Source organism: Bubalus kerabau, chromosome 6 (assembly GCF_029407905.1).
Source record: "Bubalus kerabau isolate K-KA32 ecotype Philippines breed swamp buffalo chromosome 6, PCC_UOA_SB_1v2, whole genome shotgun sequence".
In the NCBI taxonomy this organism is placed as follows: Eukaryota; Metazoa; Chordata; class Mammalia; order Artiodactyla; family Bovidae; genus Bubalus; species Bubalus kerabau.
Genome location: NC_073629.1, coordinates 28223239 through 28245280, shown reverse-complemented (window position 1 = coordinate 28245280; position 22042 = coordinate 28223239). Strand labels below are relative to the sequence as shown.

At 41.0% G+C, this 22042-nt stretch overlaps 1 protein-coding gene across 1 annotated transcript in view; it reads left to right on the top strand.

Moving 5' to 3' along the window:
• SLC22A15 (solute carrier family 22 member 15) overlaps positions 1-22042 on the top strand; it is a 102002-nt gene that overhangs the window by 67616 nt on the left and 12344 nt on the right. Inside the window, exons 7-8 of the mRNA XM_055584625.1 lie at positions 4957-5097; positions 12061-12146. Coding sequence (XP_055440600.1) covers positions 4957-5097; positions 12061-12146 — 227 coding nt within the window. The remainder of the gene's footprint in view (positions 1-4956; positions 5098-12060; positions 12147-22042) is intronic.

The window sequence follows — 22042 nt, the reverse complement described above, 5'->3', positions numbered from 1 at the left end:
GCTCAGTCGTGTCTGACTCTTTGCGACAGCACGCCAGGCCTCCCTGTCCATCACCAACTCCCGGAGTTCACCCAAACTCATGTCCATCGAGTCGGTGATGCCATCCAGCCATCTCATCCCCTGTCATCCCCTTCTCCTCCTGCCCTCAATCTTTCCCAGCATCAGGGTCTTTTCAAATGAGTCAGCTCTTTGCATCAGGTGGCCAAAGTATTGGAGTTTCAGCTTCAGCGTCAATCCTTCCAATGAACACCCAGGACTGATCTCCTTTAGGATGGACTGGTTGGATCTCCTTGCAGTCCAAGGGACTCTCAAGAGTCTTCTCCAACACCACAGTTCAAAAGGATCAATTCTCAGTCCTCAGCTTTCTTCACAGTCCAACTCTCACATCCATACATGACTACTGGAAAAACCATAGCCTTGACTAGCTGGACCTAAATCCCCCAACCCTCCTCCTTAAAAAGAAGGAAAGCAGCAGACAGACCAGGGACAGAAGCGTTTCTAAGGAGGACTTTGAAGCACCTCCCCTTGGTTTTGGCCTCAGGCAGGTAGCACATTCTAATTGAACATTCCCACTCACTGACTCAACAAGTGAGCTAACTGTTATCCCTCCTATCAGTGAGATCCTAGGAGTGCCACATGACAGCCTCAAAAAAGCCTCAAAGCCCCGGTGCCAGTCAGTGAATGAATGGGTTAGCACTCTCCAAACCGGATTTTCTAGTTTGGCTGATTCTGACCTGCCCTCAGAATGTTCTTTGCATTAATGTAGATTGCACTGAATGGTTCAAATGGTTCCATTGAAAGAATAAAATTGTGGAAAAGGGAAAAATGGATAATCCATATGTAGAATTTATAGAGTACCCATGTGTTTTAATATTATTCATTCCATTAAAGTGCCGTAAGTGTAATTTGGTCCAGGATTGGACACGAACATCATATTTACTGGCCTAAAGGATGGCTGTGCTGTGGTTTGCATGTATTTGGCAAGAAGGCTACATAGAAACTTGTATTTTTCACATGGGAAGTCATTTTATATGAAGTTAATCATATATATATAAAGCTAAAAAGAACAGTAGATTGAGAATAAGAAGCTGCAAAGATAGTTTTCTATAGCATGATTCTCTTTTCCCACCCAATCAAACCCTGGCTACCACCTATTTGGTTAGGGGTCAGGTCACCCCAGCTCACTGAGCCAGCTTGCTGCTGGAATATCATGGATACATAAGAAATGTTGAGTGAAGGACACTAGCTTGGAGGCCTGGAGATTAAGGGAGTAAGGGAACCTGTTTTTAAAATAATCAATTGATTAATTAATTTAAAAGTTTTATTGGCATACAGTTGATCTACACTGTTGTGTTAGCTTCAGGTGTGCAGCAAAGTGAATCAGTCGTGCATATACATATATCCATTTTTTTAAGATTCTTTTCCCATATAGGCCATTATAGGGTTTTGAGCAGAGTTCCCTGTGCTATACAGTAGCACAGGGAAGGACTGTTAGTTATCCATTTTATATGTAGTAGGGTATGTATGGGGGCTTCCCAGGTGGTGGTAGTGGTATAGAACCTGCCTGCCAATGCAGGAGACATAAGTGCGATCCCTGGGTTGGGAAGATCCCCTGAAGGAGGGCATGGCAACCCACTCCAGGGTTCTTGCCTGGAAAACCCTGTGGCCAGAGGAGCCTGGAGGGCTACAGTACACACAGTCACAAAGAGTCAGACATGACTTAGCTAATGGTTCAAGCACACACAGCAGCCCCCACCCACACACACACACACTGCATCTGCCAGTCCCAGTCTCTCAGTTTGTCTCTCCCCCTTACCCCTGATAACCATAAGTTTGTTTTCTACATCTGTAACTCTCTGTTCTGTAGATAAGTTTATTTGTATCCTTTTTTTTTGATTCCACATATAAGCAACTTCACATGATATTTATCTTTCTCTGTCTGACTCACTTCACTCAGTATGCCAATTTCTATGTCCTTCCATGGGAGCTACTAATTTGAGGTTCTATCAATTGTAAAGGAAATACTTACAAAGTATGTTCAGGTACTTTAAGGCTCCATAAAAGTGCATTTGCGTGTCATGTAGACAGTCAATCAAACCCTCTGCCTTGAAGGAAGCATCTGCTTTCTTAGGGGTTACTTACTTACAGTTTTTAAGGTTTTTTCCCAGGAATATTAACTTTTGGGTTCTGGACTTCAGCGGATTAAAAAAAAAAAAATAGAAAAACTAGACCCAGAGTCAGGGAGAATATTCCTGTTTATTTTGTGTCTTACACAGCCAAATGAGCTCTTCTCAAATAAACTTCTGCCCCCAGGGCTCAGAATGTTAAAACACACGATAACAGAGACAGTGTCATTCCACATAGAGCCGTTCTTTTTGAAGATGCTATAAAATTCTAAAATCTTTTCTGTGGATCTGTCATTGAAGAAAGCCTTAACTGGGGAGTGAAAATATACCTCTGTGTTTAACATCTGTTCCTTTGCTGTTTCCCACAGTAGTGTGGGATAATAATTCCATGATGCCCTAAGTATACTGTTAAATATTATGCAAGCATTTAAAATTTTTGTTTGGGTCCCATAAACAGGATTGAAATGATTTTAATAGCTGTAATTATGCATCCAAACGATCAACTCTACCATCAAGGAAATTTGTAGGCAGGGTCCCCATCTCGGGACCAGAGGCCTTCCTTGCATGTTCTCCCTATTTTCTCTTACCACCAGCTAAGCTCCTCTAGTGTCTCAAACTGGCTTTGTTTGTGCCCTTCTTACTACCTTCACAGCCTGAATTAAATATGTATGTGTATTTCTATGTCTGGAATTCTTCACTAGGACTTCTATTTTAAATGCAGAATAAATACATACCAACACATACAATACATTAGGAATAGCACTAAGTAAGAGGAGGGTCTCGTCTCTACTGCAGATGGAAAGAATTTAAAAAATATTTTAGGAAGGGGATTCCCCTGGCAGTCCAGTGGTTAAAACCCTGTGCTTCCAATGAAGGGGACACAGGTTCAATCCCTGGTTGGGGAACTGAGATCCCACAGGTTGTGTGGAGTGAAGAAAAAAAAATTAGGAAAATATTTCAGTTTGCTTAGCTTGCTGCTCACAGCAAAGTACTAGCGGGCAGGGAAACCAGACAATTCACTGTTGCCTTGCATCCTTACCCGTGATGCCCCAGCTGTGACTCTGCTCGTCATCCATAGTTTATGAATGACAGCTCCACCTAGGACCAAGTAATGGGAAGTAGCTGCTGCCGGAGCTCATTTGCCAGAGAGGGATGAGTCACTAAGCAGGCTGTCTCCAGGGACCTCTCTTCCCTGCCTTCCCTCTCCTTGGTTCCTGTGGCCCATTCTTAATGATAACCTGGGACACTTGGCCCACTTTGCTTTTTTGGCAGAGATGGAAAGAAAGCTTTCCCTTTCCTGTTGATCTCTTCATAGTTGTAGCTTATTGGACTTTTTCTAAGGAAAAGAGATGCAACTGGGAGTTTCCTCGTAATTAACACTTGTCAAAATGAACTGTATAAACATAAAAACTAATGAATTTCCAAAACCCAAGTGTTTTACTGTTGTATAGAAATTTTTGTTTTACAAAATGCATTCATGTTTAACAAAGCCTAGTTTCAGGGTTTATTTATGTTCTGTTCTAGTTCGTTTTATTTTTAATAATGCAGTTTCCTAGGCACAAAAGCTTTTGCTCTCTGTGGTTTTCAATTACCTGAGGTCAGCTGCAGTCTGAAAATATTAAATGAAAATTCCAGAAAGTAACAACTCATAAGTTTTTAAATTGCATGACATTCTAAGTGTATGATGAAATCTCATACCCTCCCACTCCATCCCATCTAAGACATGAATCATCTCCTTGTCCAGCATATCCTGCTTATTAGTCACTTACATTGTCTTACTTATCAGATCGACTATCCGTATCCCAGGGCATGTGTTCACATCACCCTTATTTTACTTAGTAATGACCCCAAAGCATAAGAGTAGTTCAGCAATTCAGATGTTTTATTACGAGGCCTAATATAGAAGTTAAACCTTATCATAGGGATGGCTGTCTAGGGCAAAAAATAGTACATAAAGGGTTTGATCCTATCGATGGTTTCAGGCATCCACCAGGAGTCTTAGAATGTATCCCCTGTGGATAAGCATAGAGTGCTGTATTCCCCTCACTCTGGAAGAAGTTCCTGTTACTCCCCAGTTTGGAGTTTCAGGATGGCCTTTTCTCCAGTGTAGCTTCTGGGCTGTAAGACATAGGCTCCATGCCTGGCACAATATCTGCCACGCAAGGGGTGCTGCCTCGATGTTTCGGCAAAGCTGCGCAGAAATCAGTGCCGGGCTTTGATAGTCCTAGAGGACCCTGCCTCTGCCATGGCCTCGTCTTCTCTTCCCTGTTGTGGCTGTCTGCAGCATATGCACCTGCTGAATGCCAGGAGGGGTTGAGACTCTGGCCAGGTGTTAGAGTCCCTGTCACTCTGGCCTGCAGGCCACCCACTGGTGACTCAGGCACTTATTAGCATGTGTTCTCAACACCATCCCCTATTGGCCTGTCCCTAGGAGTTCTTTTGTAGAGTCATTTTCATAATATCACAATGACTGCTTAGGGCAAGTGTTTATAAATAGTTGAATTAAATAAATTTAAAATAGAGTCATTGTCTCCTAATAAATGCAGAAGTGTGTAATGAGGGCACTAACGGCATCTTCTCTGTCAGGGCCTGGCCACTCGTTTGCTTTATAGAGCATCTAGACGTAGCTCACAACATTTCCAAGGCCCCTTTATTTTATTTTTTTTATTTTGTCCTAGTATAGAACTTATATTAGGATAGAAAGCCTAATGAGGGAGTCAAACTTACTCTTTGAGACAGAGGGCATTATTTGAACCAGTGTTTTAACCTTTTCTGACAAATTCTTATGGACTTTCCCATTGTCTTTCTTGTCTTTCACCCCCAATTGCAGGTTCGTGTGCAGCTTGGTGTATTATGGCCTCACTCTGAGTGCAGGTGATCTAGGTGGAAACATTTATGCCAACTTAGCCCTGTCTGGCCTCATAGAGATTCCATCTTACCCTGTCTGCATCTACTTGATTAACCAAAGATGGTGAGTATGGGTGGATATGAAATGTACCGTGTAGAGGACACATACACTAACATGCATAAACACCCAAATGTTACTGTCGTTGTCCATATGCAGTATCTGCTAAGTATTCCATGATGATCAGAATTCTTTTCAGACCAGACACAGTGAGAATTCATTATTTAGTGCATTATTCCTTGGGTTTCAAGTTTATGAGTTATTGTGTAGATTTTTTTTTTTTAATTGAAGTATAGTTGATTTACAGTGTTGTGTTAGTTTTTGGTGTATAGCAAAGCAACTCAGTTATACATATATATATATATTCTTTTTCATAACTTTTTCCGTTATAGTTTATTACAAGATATTGAATATAGTTCCATGTGCCATACAGTAATGAAAAGTAAAGCCATGAAAGACACCAGGATTCTTGGCCTCTGGAGGAGAGGAATTCAGTCTGGGGCCAGTGACAAGGCTTGATCGCTCAGAACTTTTGTGTGATAAAGTTTTATTAAAGTATAAAAGAGATAAGACAAAGCTTTTGACATAGACATCAGAAGGGGGCAGAAAGAGTTCCTCACCTGCTAGCCTTTAGCAGTATGTTATATCAGCAGGCTGCTAATTAGAGAAAGGAAATGTCTCAAAACTCAGAGTGGCACCAGGTCTCTCACCCACAACATGCATTTTGAGATAACATTGGCACAGGTGAGTTGGTTCACTTCCGTCCCTCAGTCGTGTCCAACTCTTTGTGACCCCATGGACTGCAGCACGCCAGGCTTCCCTGTCCATAACCAACTCCCAGAGCTTACTCACACTCATGTCCATCGAGTCGGTGAGGCCATCCAACCATCTCATCCTCTGTTGTCCCCTTCTCCTGCCTTCAATCTTGCCCAGCGTCAGGGTCTTTTCCAGTGAGTCAGTTCTTCACATCAGGTGATCAAAGTATTGGAGTTTCAGCTTCAGCATCAGTCCTTCCAATGAATATTCAGGACTGATTTCCTTTGGGATTGATTGGTTTGATCTCCTTGTAGTTCAAGGAACTCTCAAGAGTTTTCTCCAACACCACACTTCAAAAGCATCAATTCTTTGGCACTCAGCTTACTTTATCTCCAACTTTCACATCCATACATGACTATTGAAAAACCATATCTTTGACTAGATGGACCTTTGTTGGCAAAGTAATGTCTCTGCTTTTTAATATGCCGCCTAGGTTGGTCATAACTTTTCTTCCAAGGAGCAAGTGTCTTTTAATTTCATGGCTGCAGTCACCATCTGCAGTGATTTTGGAGCCTAGAAAAATAAAGTCTGTCACTGTTTCCATTGTTTCCCCATCTATCTGCCATGAAGTGATGGGACCAGATGCCGTGCTCTTAGTTTTCTGAATGTTGAGTTTTAAGCCAGCATTTTCACTCTCCTCTTTAACTTTCATCAAGAGGCTCTTTAGTTCTTCTTCACTTTCTGCCATAAGGGTGGGGCCATCTGCATATCTGAGATTATTGATATTTCTCCCGGCTATCTTGATCCCAGCTTGTGCTTCATCTAGCCCAGCATTTCGCATGATGTATTCTGCATATAAGTTAAATAAGTAGGGTGACAATATACAGCCTTGATGTACTCCTTTCCTGGTTTGGAATCAATCTGTTCCATGTCCAGTTCTAACTGTTGCTTCTTGACCTGCATACAGATTTCTCAGGAGGCAGGTCAGTTGGTCTGGTGTTCCCATATCTTCAAGAATTTTCCACAGTTTGTTGTGATTGTAGTAGTCAATAAAAGTATAGCTCAGTTGGTAAAGAATCTGCCTTCAGTGCAGGAGACGCCCTGGTTCGATCCCAGGGTTGAGAAGATCCCCTGGAAAAGGAAATGGCAACCCACTTCAGTATCCTTGCCTGGAAAATCTCATGTACAGAGGAGCCTGGTGGGCTGCAGTCCATGGGGTCACAAAGAGTCAGGCACGACTGAACGACTAACACTTACTTACTTACACTTAGATGTTTTTTTGATACACTGAAAGATGAACTCCTCAGGTCGGTAGGTGCCCAGTATGCTACTGGAGATCAGTGGAGAAATAACTCCAGAAAGAATGAAGAGACAGAGCCAAAGCAAAAACAATACCTAGTTATGGATGTGACTGGTGATGGAAGTAAAGTCTGATACTATAAACAGCAATATTGCATAGGAGCCTGGAATCTTAGGCCCATGAATCAAGGCAAATTGGAAGTGATCAAACAGGAGATGGCAGAGTGGACATCGACATTTTAGGAATTGGTGAACTAAAATGGACTGGAATGGGAGAATTTAACTTAGATGACCGTTATATCTACTACTGTGAGCAAGAATCCCTTGGAAGAAATGGAGTAGCCATCATAGTCAACAAAAGAGTCCAAAATGCAGTACTTGGATGCAGTCTCAAAAATGACAGAATGATCTCTGTTCGTTTCCAAGGCAAACCATTCAGTATCACAGTAATCCAAGTCTCTGTCGAAACCAGTAACGCTGAAGAAGCTGAACAGTTTTATAAAGACCTACAAAACCTTTTAGAACTAACACCCAAAAAAGATGTCCTTTTCATTATAGAGGACTGGAATGCAAAAATAGGAAGTCAAGAAACACCTGGAGTAACAGGCAAATTTGGCCTTGGAGTACAAAACAAAGAAGGTCAAAGGTAACAGAGTTTTGCCAAGAGAACGCACTGGTCATAGCAAACACCCTCTTCCAACAACACAAGAGAAGACTCTACACATGGACATCACCAGATGATCGACACCGAATTCAGATTGAGTATATTCTTTGCAGCCAAAGATGGAGAAGCTCTATACAGTCAGCAAAAACAATACTGGGAGCTGACTATGGCTGAGATCATGAACTCCTTATTGCCAAATTCAGATTTAAATTGAAGAGAGTAGGGAAAACCACTAGACCATTCAGGTATGACCTAAATCAAATCCCTTACGATTATACAGTGAAAGTGACAAATAGATTCATCGGATTAGATCTGATAGAGTGCCTGAAGAACTATGGATGGAGGTTCGTGACATTGTAGAGGAGGCAGTGATCAAGACCATCCCCAAGAAAAAGAAATGCAAAAGGCAACATGGTTGTCTGAGGAGGCCTTACAAATAGCTGAGAAAAGAAGAGAAGCTAAAGGCAAAAGAGAAAAGGAAAGATATACCCATTTGAACACAGAATTCCAAAGAATATCAAGGAAAGATAAGAAAGCTTTCCTCAGTGATCAGTACAAAGAAATAGAGGAAAACAATAGAATGGGAAAGACTAGAGATCTCTTCAAGAAAATTAGAGATACCAAGGGAATATTTCATGCAAAGATGGGCTCAATAAAGGACAGAAATGGTATGGACCTCACAGAAGCAGAAGATATTAAGAAGAGGTGGCAACAATACACAGAAGAACTGTACAAAAACATCTTCATGACTCAGATAACCAGGATGGTGTGATCACTCACCTAGAGCCAGACATCCTGGAATGTGAAGTCAAGTGGGCCTTAGGAAGCATCACTACGAACAAAGCTAGTGGAGGTGATGAAATTCCAGTTGAACTATTTCAAATCCTAAAACATGATGCTGTGAAAGTGCTGTGCTCAATATGCCAGGAAATTTGGAAAACTCAGCAGTGGCCACAGAACTGGAAAAGGTCAGTTTCATCCCAATTCCAAAGAAGGGCAATGCCAAAGAATGTTTAGACTACCGCACAGTTGCACTCATCTCACATGCTAGCAAAGTAATGTTTAAAATTCTCCAAGCCAGGCTTCAACAGTATGTGAACCATGAACTTCAAGCTGGATTTAGAAAAGGGAGAGGAACCAGTGATCCAATTGCCAACATCCATTGGATCATCGAAAAAGCAAGAGAGTTCCAGAAAAACATCTACTTCTGCTTTATTGACTACGCCAAGGTGAATCATCCCGTGCCAGAAAATGATTGATATGAATCTTGAAGAAAGGCAGGTTTCCAAGCAAATATATAGTTTCATTAACATAGATTAGGAGAATAATTGTATGAGTAAAACATACTGGTTTGTTGAGCCCTTATTGGTTCTGAGTCTTACGCAGGACTTGAAGAAAGACAGACTCTAGGGTAAATTTGTAGTTCATTAACATAGCTTAAGAAAAACATTTACATAAGAAAAACGCATAGGTTAGCTCAAGGTTTGAGAAAAGTTAAGTTCAGATGGAACCAGGTGTCATCATGGCAACACAGAATTTTAAGAGAAACCTCCTTTTAATTTTGTGTAGAGAAGGGAAAAATCTGAGACCCTGCAGTTTGTTTCCTCCTGCCGCTTAAGAGAGAGATAAAACACGTCTGACACTTGCAGCCTGTTTCCTCCATTTGGAGACCCCTAGCCTTCGTGCCTGTTACCCTCTCAGTAGGACCTTGTTGTTGATCTATTTTATATATAGTAGTTTGTGTCTGCCAATCTCAAACTCCTCTAATTTATCTCTCCCCGCCCTTCCCCTTTGGTAACCATAAATTTGTCCTCTATGTCTGTGTTTTGTGGATAAGTTCATTTGTGTCATATTTTAAATTCCACATGTAAGTAATATCATATTTGTCTTTCTCTAAGTAACTGGCTTCACTTAGTATGATAATATCTAGGTTCATGTTTTATAAATAAGTTCATTTGTATCATATTTTAGATTGCACATGTAAGTGATATCATGCTATTTGTCTTTCTCTAAGCGACTTTACTTCACTTAGTATGATAATCTCTAGGTTCATCCATGTTGCTGCAAATGGCATTATTGCACTCCTTTTTATGCCTGAGTAGCATTCCGTTTTATTTATGTACCACATCTTTATCCATTCATCTGTTGGTGGACATTTAGGTTCCTTCCATGTCTTACCTACTATAAATGGTGCTTCTGTCAACATTGGAGTGCAGGGTATCTTCTGTTTTTCTCCGGATTTATGCCCAGGAATGGGATTGCTGGATCATATGGTATCTCTATTTTTACCTTTTTAAGGAACCTCTTTATTGGTCTCCATAGTGGCTATACCAATTTACATTCCCTCCACACTACCGGTGGGAATGTAAATTGGTATAGCCGCTATGGAGAAAAAGTTTCCCTTTTTTCCACATCCTCTCCAGCATTTATTATTTGTTGAATTTAAATGATGAACATTCTGGCTGGTGGGAGGTGATATCTGGTTGTTTTTATTATTTCTCTAATAATTAGCAATGTTGAGCATCTTTTCCTATGCTGATTGGCCATCCGCACATCTTCTTTGGAGAAATATCTATTTAGGTCTTCATAGATTTTTAACCCAATATTAAAAGACGTTACCACCTGACTGTTTTTGAGTAGGCTGTGTGTAATTCGTTCATCCCAACACATGGGAATATCAGCTAGACATACGTAGAACTCCATGACCCGATTAGAATTTCATGACCCACTCATGGTCATTTAGAAGCTCTCACATAAGACAAAGAACTGGAGGAATGAGAAAGACTTTTCTTTCCTCTTAAGTCCCACCAGACTTTGTTGATGGGAAGAATAGATCCTGCTTTTGCCAATCATAGTCAGTGAGCACCGTTTTGAAATATTTTTTAAAAGTTCTTTTATAGAGCACTCATTCCTTGGCTTTCTCAGATTCCTTCTATTACTGAACCGCTGACCAGGGCAGTTGGAAATTGTGAGCTAGAAATCAATTGGCTTATACCATTTATCATTTTCTAGAAGTCATCATTTTTATTAAAAAAAAGAAAAACAACAGCATTCTTTTAGCATGCACTGGATACTATCATTGTGGGTATTGAGGTCAGCTTATTTTAAAAGGCAGTTTTAGATTCCATTCAATTGAAGGGCTTTTCTTTGGGGGTTGGGCCCAGTTGCCTCTGCTGACCCCTCTCTTCATGCCTGAGTGTACTCACATCATGGTCCAAGGGCTGAGTCAGGGGGCGTATTCAGAAATCCGTCCCAGCATCCTCGGGGGGCCAGACACCCCTCAGGTGTTCTTCCTGTTGTAGCTTCCTGTGCCCCCCTCTGATGACCACATACAGTGTCACAAGGACATAGTCTATGGGGTGTCCCGTATGTCTTTGAATCCCTAATGCCTGCCTTGAATGATGCCTATCATTTGAAAGACATTGGACACTGACTGTTAAATTAAGCACAATAACCTGGAGACTAGCATCCTTCCCTGCCCCCAGCGGCCACCACTGGAGTCAGGATTAAACCCTGAGGCAGAGGGAAGGAGCGCCACACTGGGGGTCAGGCAGGCCTATCTTAGCCATGTGTTAATGTAATGACTTAGAGAAGTTACGTTCCTCGATGTGTTTATCCTTAAACCAGGGATTATGAAAGTCCCCTGGAAAAATTATCATAAAAGTACCGAATAACATTGCAGCGCCTCACAGAGGACCTAGCATATTGCCTGGTAAAGGAAGGCTTGTGAATGTTCTTATCTTTCTTTCAAGTCTAGAGCTCTTATTTGAAAATTATTTCTCCCAAGAAAGTGTGCAATGAATTTCACTTAATTCTGGTACACTAACAAGAAATTTCCTTCTGTTTGTCTTTTTAAGAAAGAGGTCTATAAAATTTTAACTGCTTAAGATACAAATAACCAGAAAATGAATAAATGAGCTAAAATTCTCCATGTTTCAGTTTTCTTCTCTAGAAGATGGAGAACCTTTAAGCACATGTCTTAAAGGTTGATTATTAGCATTAAGAAAGATGATAGAGACAGAAAGCATTTCCGATAGTGCCTAGAACATAGTAAGCACTCACAAAAGTAGATGGAATGGTTCTCTGTTCTTGTCCCACACACATCATTTAATCCTGCCATCCAGGTGGTTTTCCTTTGCTTTGTGATGGCTACTTAAGTCATGTCTTGGTCAGTCACATTTGCTACCCACTCCTTAAGAAAAGATGAACATGTAATGAACGTGGGGACAGTTAAAAAGGAAGGTTGGAGGATGGAGGAAATGAATGTGTAAGTTTCTCTAGAGAGACGTGAACTTCTCTGTTTTATTTAGGTTTGGTCGGAAGCGGACGTTGGCAGCATTTCTGTGCCTCGGAGGACTGGCTTGTCTTATTGTCATGTTTCTTCCTGAAAAGAAAGGTATGCCTTTCCAGTTTCTACATGGGGGTTTTGAACAGCACTTTTATTACAATGAATCTCAATATAGTGGAGAGATTACCATATGCCATGCTTCATTTCTGTGATTGCATATTATTTAGCAATTGTGTGGGGTATAATGGGCCAGATTCTTGCCATTGCCTAAACTATTCTCTGGGTGAATAATGTGCTTAGAGGTGCACTATTAATTCTTTCAGGCGATTAAGCTACCATCTGGGGTGTCTGGACTGCAGTACTGGTGTTGTTAGAGTTGTTTATTTGATGATGATGAGGGCCATTTAGTTCTGTACAGAAGGAAACTCTGTCCAAGGCTGCAGATTGCCCTCCTCAGTCCAGCCAATCACGAGACTGGAGATGAGAGGCCCTGGTCCTCCACGGTGGTTTTGGCACCCCTCAGCGTCCCCATCAGTACTTCCAAGGCGCCCTGATAATAGCAAGAGCAGAATAAGAATAATATTGGTGATGATTGACCTTCTCTCAGTCTTTTGTAAAGTGTGAATAAAACATCCTTAGGAAATGCCGCTATTTTTATATTTGTCGCGTTGCTATGTAAACACAGCTTTAAAGAAAAGTCCCTTTGGCATTCATTTCTAATATGATTCCTGCCCTTCTGTAGAAATTCTATAGATAATGCTGTTTCTCAATTTCTTTTCTGCTGTAGCACACCTGAGGCATGCCCTCTATTGCATCAAGAACTGTGGTTTTAGCAGTGATTTTCAAAGATAAGAAATGGGTCATAATGAACTCTCTGCTTCTGGGGCTTAGGGTACAATGCAAACCCTGTTTTAGAGGCTTTTGGATTTTGTTAGGGCTCCATCATGGCACTTGTTCTTTAGGTGAGAATCATTGTGAAATGGTTTTAACATAAATGTTTTTAAGGGAGTGCTAAGCTGGGCAGCTTATAGGGTCTTAGTTCCCCAACCAAGAATTGAACTCAGGCCCAGCAGGTTGGGCTTCCCCGGTGGTTCAGCAGTAAAGAATCTGCCTGCAATGCAGGAGCCACAGGAGACACGGGTTCAATCCCTGGGTCAGGAAGAGCCACTGAGGAAGGGCATGGCATCCCACTCTAGTATTCTTTTCTGGAGAATCCTATGGACAGAAGAGCCTGGAGGGCTACAGTCCATAGGTTTGCAAAGAGTTGGACACGACCAAAGCGACTTAGTATACAAGCACCAGCAGCGAAAGCTCTGAGTCCTAACCACTGGACTGCCAGGGAACTCTCTAACATAAACTTTTTTGTGTGATTGTTGCTTGAAAGTAATTCTATTTTTTTTTAACCTTTTATTTTATATTGGAGTATAACTAACTAACAAAGTTGTGATAGTTTCAGGTGGACAACAAAGGGCCTCAGCCATACATATATATGTATCCATTCTCCCCAAACTCCCCTCCCATCCAGGCTCACCCTTACATAAAGTTTTGATGACTGCTAGAAATGCAGCTGAAGAATTCGTTTCCTGTCAGAGCATATCATGTGTTAAGTGCTGCCTTGGTGATGGCTTCTCTTCAGGGGTCACTGAAGACGCCAAGGCCACGTGCCCTAGTTCTGCAGCCCCCGCTACATCTGCTGTGCTGTTGGCTGCTGCCTGAGGCTCTGTGCCTTAAGACCAGAGCACTGTTGGTTCTAGTTAGGATTTTACTCAGTATTGAGAACAGCCTTACAGTGATTTTCATGGAATCCTGGAAACTAGAGAATTCAATACATTTGCCTACTTCTCTCACCTCTAAGAAAGTTGTCACCTGTGCTTCTGCTAGCAAAAGGAGAAACTTCTCTACTGTGGTCCTGCCTTGAGCTTGGAGAACTAAGTGCCCAGTTCTGTTTGTCTGGTATGAGACACTGATGGTCTTCAAATCATTGCAGTTTTCAGTTCAACAGATTCTGTTTTTCATAGACAACCTGGAAATTCAGGTGTTTTCTACCTGTAATCATCTCTTATAGAGAGAAACTTTTCCTTGTTGCTCTAAGTGCGTCTATAAGCTGTCATAACTTAGGCAAGCCTGGCCACTTCATGTCTTTCCTCTCTCCCACATATCTGAATTCCAGGTAACCCACACGGTGGGACTCTACACACAGCCGTTTCTACACAGAGCCAAAGGGAATGCAGATTTGTGATCTCTGGACTAGACTGATCATCACTGTCTGCTCACTTCCTATCTGGCCTAAGAGAGCAGCTGAGCCCCTCATGGATCGTGCCCTTGGTGGATGCTGAGTAACAAACAGCACAGCAGAGTCTCACACACCCACAGATGTGCCCTGGGAATAGGATTCCTCTGACACACTTAGAAAAGTGGATGTTGTCTATTTTTGAAGATTTCCAGAGAAAGACATTCCGTAATGTTCCTTCGCAAATTGTCTCTATTTTTAATAGCCATTACAGTGTTAGAATGAGCCTCTTCCACTACAACGGAGCCCATTTCCTTTCATTTTATTCATCACTAGAGATAGTGAACATATGGTCACCCCTTTTTTGCATAATCCTTTCTGTCTTTGCAGGGAGTCATCTAAGCTATTCCTGAGTCTTCTCTACTTTGAGCTAAAAATATTTGTTCTTTAAACTTTCTTTGAACCTTTCATATTTACTCTTTAAAATATTCTGATGGCTTTCTTTTAAAGCTCAGTTTTTTTCAAAGGGCTGAGGTTTAGGCTACCTGTTATGAAAATTCCAGTAACTGTATATGAAGAAAGAGACCTGGCCATTCAAAAACTTCTGTTAACATCTTGTGCATGAGCTTGGTGACCACTCACTTTCTTACTGCTTTTCTGTTCATTTGCCCTCACTTTTCCTTATCAAGCATACATTCACTCTTTCCTTTCTGCCAACTTAAGTGGCCCTCTACCTCCCAGCTCTTTTTTAGCATTTGCGTATGATTGTGGTGCTCAGTGTCTGAGGCACAGACATGGGTGTGCCTCTAGAAGAGACAGCCAGTAAGCTAGAAAATAGATTGCTTGGCGTTCCTTAGCCTGTGTGTCTGTTCAGTACTTATTTGCACCCTGGTTGGCCTCTAAGTAGATGTTCTCCCCAGGGGCAGTGTTACCAGGTAGTCACTAATGTATTCCACAGATTGGTCGTCATACATTTTACCTGATCGCTATCCTTGATTAAGGGCTTCCCTGGTGGCTCAGACAGTAAAGAATCTGCCTGCCAAGCAGGAGCCTAATTGAGAAGATGGATAGTAAAGCTTGGGAAGGCCAATATAGCTGGAATTTTCTGGGGCAAAATCCTGGAGAGGAGTAAGATCTATTTAGGGAGAACCCCAGAGATCTGCAGAAGATCACTGAGCCCTTGGCTGCTTTCGGATCTGGCATGTGTCTGAGGAAGCTCCTGAGGCTGGAACAGAAGGAACAAGTAGAACAAATCTTGGAATGTAGGGCCACACATGGTTTGTGTTCTCTTTAGCCAAATGTGGAGTGTTGGGTGAGACTTCCTGGGCCAAAGTAACCCAACATGATAGGCTATTCTGCTATAGCAGAGCCTGCTCGAAAAGCGCTTCAAACACTCAGAGGATACGGTGATTCCAAGTCACTTAACTGCATTCTAGCAAGAAGAGCATCAATATGTAAAGGAATATGACGTAATCTAGCACTTAACAGTGTGACATTCATAACCTATGGCATCAGTCAGTGTTGCCAGGTGTGCAAATAAGCAGGAAAGTATCTCCCACAACAAGGGGAGATGTCAATAGAAACAGAACCAAGAATGACACAGATAATAGAAAGAGGAGGCAGGAACCTTAAAACAGCCATTATAAGTGTATGCCATATGTTTACAAAGACAGAAGAAAGCATGATCATAATGGGCAGAGAAATAAAAGATAGAAAAAGAGGCACACGTTACATCTAGAGATGAAACATACAGTATATGAAAATAAAAGCAGTGACTGAGATGAAAGACAGAAAAAAAGATGAATGAGGAGGGGACTTCCCTGGTGGTCCAGCAGTCAGGAGCCTGCCTGCTAGTGCGGGGGACACAGGTTCAATCCCTGGTCTGGGAAGTTCCCACATGCTGCAGAACAACTAAGCCCATGCACCACAACCACTGAGCCCGTGAGCTGCAACTGCTGAAGCCTGTACACCTAGAGCCTGTGCTCTGCGGCAAGAGAAGCCACCACAATGAGAAGCCTGCTCACCACAACTAGAGAAAGCCCAAGTATGGCAATGAAGACCCAGTGCAGCCAAAAATAAATGAAATTTTTTAAAAAAATCAGTGAGGAAGACATAGCAAAACACACTCCAGAATGAAACAAACAAAAGTTATAGGATAACACCAAACCCAACATGTATCCAATTGGAACCTAAGAAGGAGAAAGTTAAAAAAAAAAAAAGATACTTGAAAAATTATGGTCGACTACTTTCCAGATTTGATGATAACTATAAATGCTTAATGAAAAAGTGGTCAGTTCATCAGAAAGATATTACAGTCCTGATTGTGTGTGCATCTGATAACAGAATCAAAGTTCAGAAAGCAAAATGGACAGAAGTGGGAGGAGAAATAGACAAATCCACTATTATAATTGGATATTTATAATGACTCAATGACTGATAGAAAAAGTAGACAGAAGAGAATTAGAATATGGAGACTTAAACAGCCAACATGAACTAATTGACATTTATCAAACACATCCCTAAAACGGCAGAATATGCATTCTGTCTGGAAAGTGCGCCCAGAACAAGTACCAAGAGAGACTATGTTCTGGGCCATGAAACAAGTTTCAATAAATTTAAAAGGATTGAACTCTTACAAAAATGAGTTCTTTGACCAAAGGGGACTTAAACTAGAAGTCCGTAGTAGAAAGATATCAGGAAATCCTCAGATCCTGGATTTTAAAAACCATTCTTTGGAAAAAAACATGGGTCAAAGAAGAAATCACAAAGAAAATTAGAAAATATTTTAAAATAAACAATCAAAGTACAATTTATCACATTTGTGGGATGTAGTAAAGCAGGGTTTGGAGGGAAAGTAGTGTAGTTTAAAAAAGTATCAGAGGGGACTTCCCTCATGGGTCAGTGGTTAAGAATCTGCCTGCCAATGCAGAAGTCATGGGATCAATCCCTGGTTCGAGAGGATCCCACATGCCGCGGGGCTACTAAGCCCGTGTGCCACAACTAGCTAAAGCCTGGCGTGCCTGGGGCCCATCCAGCCAAGAGTTATCCCGGCTCACCGCAACTAGGGAAAGCGCACGTGCAGCAATGAAGACCCAGCACAACCAAAAATAAGACATTTTTTAAAAGGAAGTTTTCAAATCAGTTATCTAAGCATCTCCCTTAAGAAATTAGAAGGCAAATTAAAAAAAAAAAAAAAAGACTGACAAATTAAACACAAAGAAAGCAAAAGGAAAGAAATAATAAGTATACAAGTAAAAATCAATAAAAAATAAACAGGAGAATAATAGAGAAAAACCAATGAAACCAAAAGCTGGTTTTTTAAGATCAATAAAATCAATAAACCTCTAGCTAAACATCTTATTTCTGCTTTATTGACTATGCCAAAGCCTTTGACTGTGTGGATCACAATAAACTGTGGAAAATTCTGAAAGAGATGGGCATACCAGACCACCTGACCTGCCTCTTGAGAAACCTATATGCAGGTCAGGAAGCAAGAGTTAGAGCTGGACATGAAACAACAGACTGGTTCCAAATAGGAAAAGGAGTACGTCAAGGCTGTATATTGTCACCCTGCTTGTTTAACTTCTATGCAGAGTACATCATGAGAAACACTGGGCTGGAAGAAGCACAAGCTGGAATCAAGATTGCTGGGAGAAATATCAATAATCTCAGATATGCAGATGACACCACCCTTTTATGGCAGAGAGTGAAGAACTAAAGAGCCTCTTGATGAAAGTGAAAAAGGAGAGTGGAAAAAGTTGGCTTAAAGCTCAACATTCAGAAAACAAAGATCATGGCATTGGTCCCATCACTTCATGGCAGATAGATGGGGAAACAGTGGAAACAGTGGCTAACTTTATTTTTATGGGCTCCAAAATCACTGTAGATGGTGACTGCAGCCATGAAATTAAAAGACGCTTACTCCTTGGAAGGAAAGTTATGACCAACCTACACAACATATTAAAAAGCAGAGACATTACTTTGCCAACAAAGGTCCATCTAGTCAAGGTTATGGTTTTTCCTGTGGTCATGTATGGATGTGAGAGTTGGACTATAAAGAAAGCTGAGTGCCGAAGAATTGATGCTTTTGAACTGTGGTGTTGGAGAAGACTCTTAAGAGTCCCTTGGACTGCAAGGAGATCCAACCAGTCCATCCTAAAGATCAGTCCTGGGTGTTCATTGGAAGGACTGATGTTGAGGCTGAAGCTCCAATACTTTGGCCACCTGATGCAAAGAGCTGACTTATTTGAAAAGGCCCTGATGCTGGGAAAGATTGAGGGCAGGAGGAGAAGGGGACGACAGAGGATGAAATGGTTGGACGGCATCATCAACTCGATGGACATGGGTTTGTGTGGACTCCAGGAGTTGGTGATAGACAGGGAGGCCTGGTGTGCTCTGGTTCATGGGGTCACAAAGAGTCAGACACGATTGAGCAACTGAACTGAACTGAAAATCACAGCAGATGGTGACTGCAGCCATGAAATTAAAAGACGCTTACTCCTTGGAAGGAAAGTTATGACCAACCTAGACAGCATATAAAAAGCAGAGACATTACTTTGTCAACAAAGGTCTGTCTAGTCAAGGCTATGGTTTTTCCAGTGCTCATGTATGGATGTGAGAGTTGGACTGTGAAGAAAGCTGAGCACCGTAGAATTGGTGCTTTTGAACTGTGGTATTGGAGAAGACTCTTGAGAGTCCCTTGGACAGCAAGGAGATCCAACCAGTCCATCCTAAAGGACATCAGTCCTGGGTGTTCATTGGAGGGAGTGATGCTGAAGCTGTAACTCCAATACTTTGGCCACCTGATGCGAAGAGCTGACTCATTTGAAAAGACCCTGTTGCTGGGAAAGATTGAGGGCAGGAGGAGAAGGGAATGACAGAGGATGAAGTGGTTGGATGGCATCACGGACTCAATGGACATGGGTTTGGGTGGACTTTGGGAGTTGGTGATGGACGAGGAGGCCTGGCGTGCTGCGGTTCACGGGATCTCAAAGAGTTGGACACGACTGAGTGACTGAACTGAACTGAAACTAATAAAGGAAAAAGAAAGAGGACACAAATTACCAATATCAGGAATGAAAGAGGGACATCACTATAGAAATTTTAGGCTTTTATAAGGAGATAGTTTTGGCATAAATTGGCATAAACATTTTTATGCCAATAAGTTTGACTTAGGCAAAATGGAAAAATTCCTTGAAAGATACAAACTACCAAATTGTATAGAAACAAAGATAAGCTGAATAGCCACTTTATCCAGTAAAGATATCTAATTGGTAGTTTAAAACATTTCCACAAAGAGAATTCCAGGCCCAGATGGCTGGAATTATGAAGCACATAATTAGAAACACTGGTAAATTATGAAACACATAAGGAAGAGATAATATAATTCTACACATTCTTTCAGAAAATAAGAAAAAGAATACTCTTTCAACCCAGTGTGTGAGGCCAGCAATTACCCTAATACTAAAACCAAACAAAGACATAAGAAAACGACAGGTCAGTATCTCTCAATAATGTAGATACAAGAATCATTACCTAAATATTAGCAAATTCAATTCAGCAATAAATAAAAAGGGTAATGCATTATGATCAAGCAGGATTTATCCCACAAGTGCAATGTTGGCTTAACATTCAAAAGCTAATCAGTGTTATTCACCATATTAAAAAACCAAAAGGAAAAACAAACCGTATGATCCTTTCAATACAAATAGGAAAAGCACTTGTCAGACTTCAACACCCATTCTTTACAATATGGAAATAAAAACAAAAATAAACAAATGGGACCTACTTAAACATAAAAGCTTTTGTACAACAAAGGAAATCATAAACAAGATGAAAAGACAGCTCTCAGAATGGGAAAAAATAATTGCAAGTGAAGCAACTGACAAAGGATTAATCTCCAAAAAGATACAAATAGCTCATTCAGCTTAATATCAGAAAAACAAACAACCCAATCAAAAAATGGGCAGAAGACCTAACAGACATTTCTCCAAAGAAGTCATACAGATGGCTCATAAATATGTGAAAAAAATGCTCAACATCACTTATTATTAGAGAAATGCAAATCAGAACTACAATGAGGTGCCACCTCACACTGGTCAAAATGGCCATCATCAAAAAAATCTATAAACAATAAATACTGGAGAGGATGTGGACAAATGGAAACCCTCTTGACCAGTTGTGGGAATGTTAATTGATATACCCACAATGGAGAACAGTATGGAGATTTCTTTAAAAAACTAGGAATAAAATTACCATATGACCAAGCAATCCCACTGCTGGACATATACCCTGAGAAAACCACAATTCTAAAAGACACATGTACCCCAGTGTTCACTACAGCACTATTTACAATAGCCAGGACATGAAAGCAACCTAGATGTCCATCGACAAATGAATGGATAAAGAAGTTGTGGTACATATACACAATGGAATATTACCCAGTCATAAGACGGGACAAATTCGAGTCAGCTCTAGTGAGGTGGATGTACCTAGATTCTGTGATACAGAATAAAGTAAGTCAAAAAGAGAAAAAACATCATATATTAATGCTTATATATGGAATCCAGAAAAAGTGGTGCTGATGAACCTATTTGAGGGCAGCAATAGAGACACAAACAGAGAACAGACTTGTGGACACAGCGGGGAAAGAGGGAGGCACAAACAGAGAGTGGCACTGAAATGCATGCGTTACCATGTGTGAAACAGATGCTGTGCTGTGCTCAGTTGCTCAGTCGTGTCCAACTCTTTGCCACCCCATGGATTGCAGCCTGCCAGGCTCCACTGTCCTTGGGAATTCTCCAGGCAAGAATACTGGAGTGGAAATTTGCCATATGAGGCAGGGAGCTCAACATGGTGCTCTGTGACGATCAACCTAGAAGGGTGGGGTGGGGTGGGATGGGGGATGGGAGAGAGGCTCAGGAGGGAAGGGACATATGTGTACTATGGCTGATTTATGTTAACATAAGACAGAAACCACCACAGCGTTGTAAAGCAATTATCCTCCAATTAAAGATTTTTAAAAATGAATAAAAAGACAATAGTATGGTGCAAATGCAAGGGGACAAAAACTCACAGCAACTAGAAGTCTCCTCGGCCTGATAAAAGAAAACCTATAGCTAACATCACATTTAATGGTGAAAAGCTAAATTATTGTTCCCTAAGATCAGGGGAAAAGGCAAGGATGCCACTTCTTTGGAGCATTTTACTGAAATTACGGAAATTGCTGGCGACTACAGTGAGGCAATTAAAAAGAAATTAGGGGGATCCAAATTGAAAACAAAGAAGTAAAATCATCTTTATTGTAAGACTACATGATTGTCTCCATAGAAAATACTAAAAAAAAAAATCTATTAGAATAAATAAATGAATTTAGCAGTCTTTGGTGCAGTTTTATTTCTGTATATTAGCAATAAACACGGAGAAGGCACTGGCAACCCACTCCAGTACTCTTGCCTGGAGAATCCCAGGGACAGGGGAGCCTGGTGGGCTGCCATCCATGGGGTCGCACAGAGTTGGACATGACTGATGCGACTTAGCAGCAGCAGCAATAAACAAAAAATTGAAACAAAACAATGCTATTTTAAAAAAATAAAAATATTAAATATCTAGGAATAGAATTTTTAAAATATGTATAAAACCTATATAAAACTATAAAATATAAAACATTGAGAGAAATTGAAGAAGACTAAATAAATGAATTGGTGGTAATGGTAATAATAAAATAAATGAAGAGTTTACCATACTCCAGGATCAGGAAATACTATGTAAGATG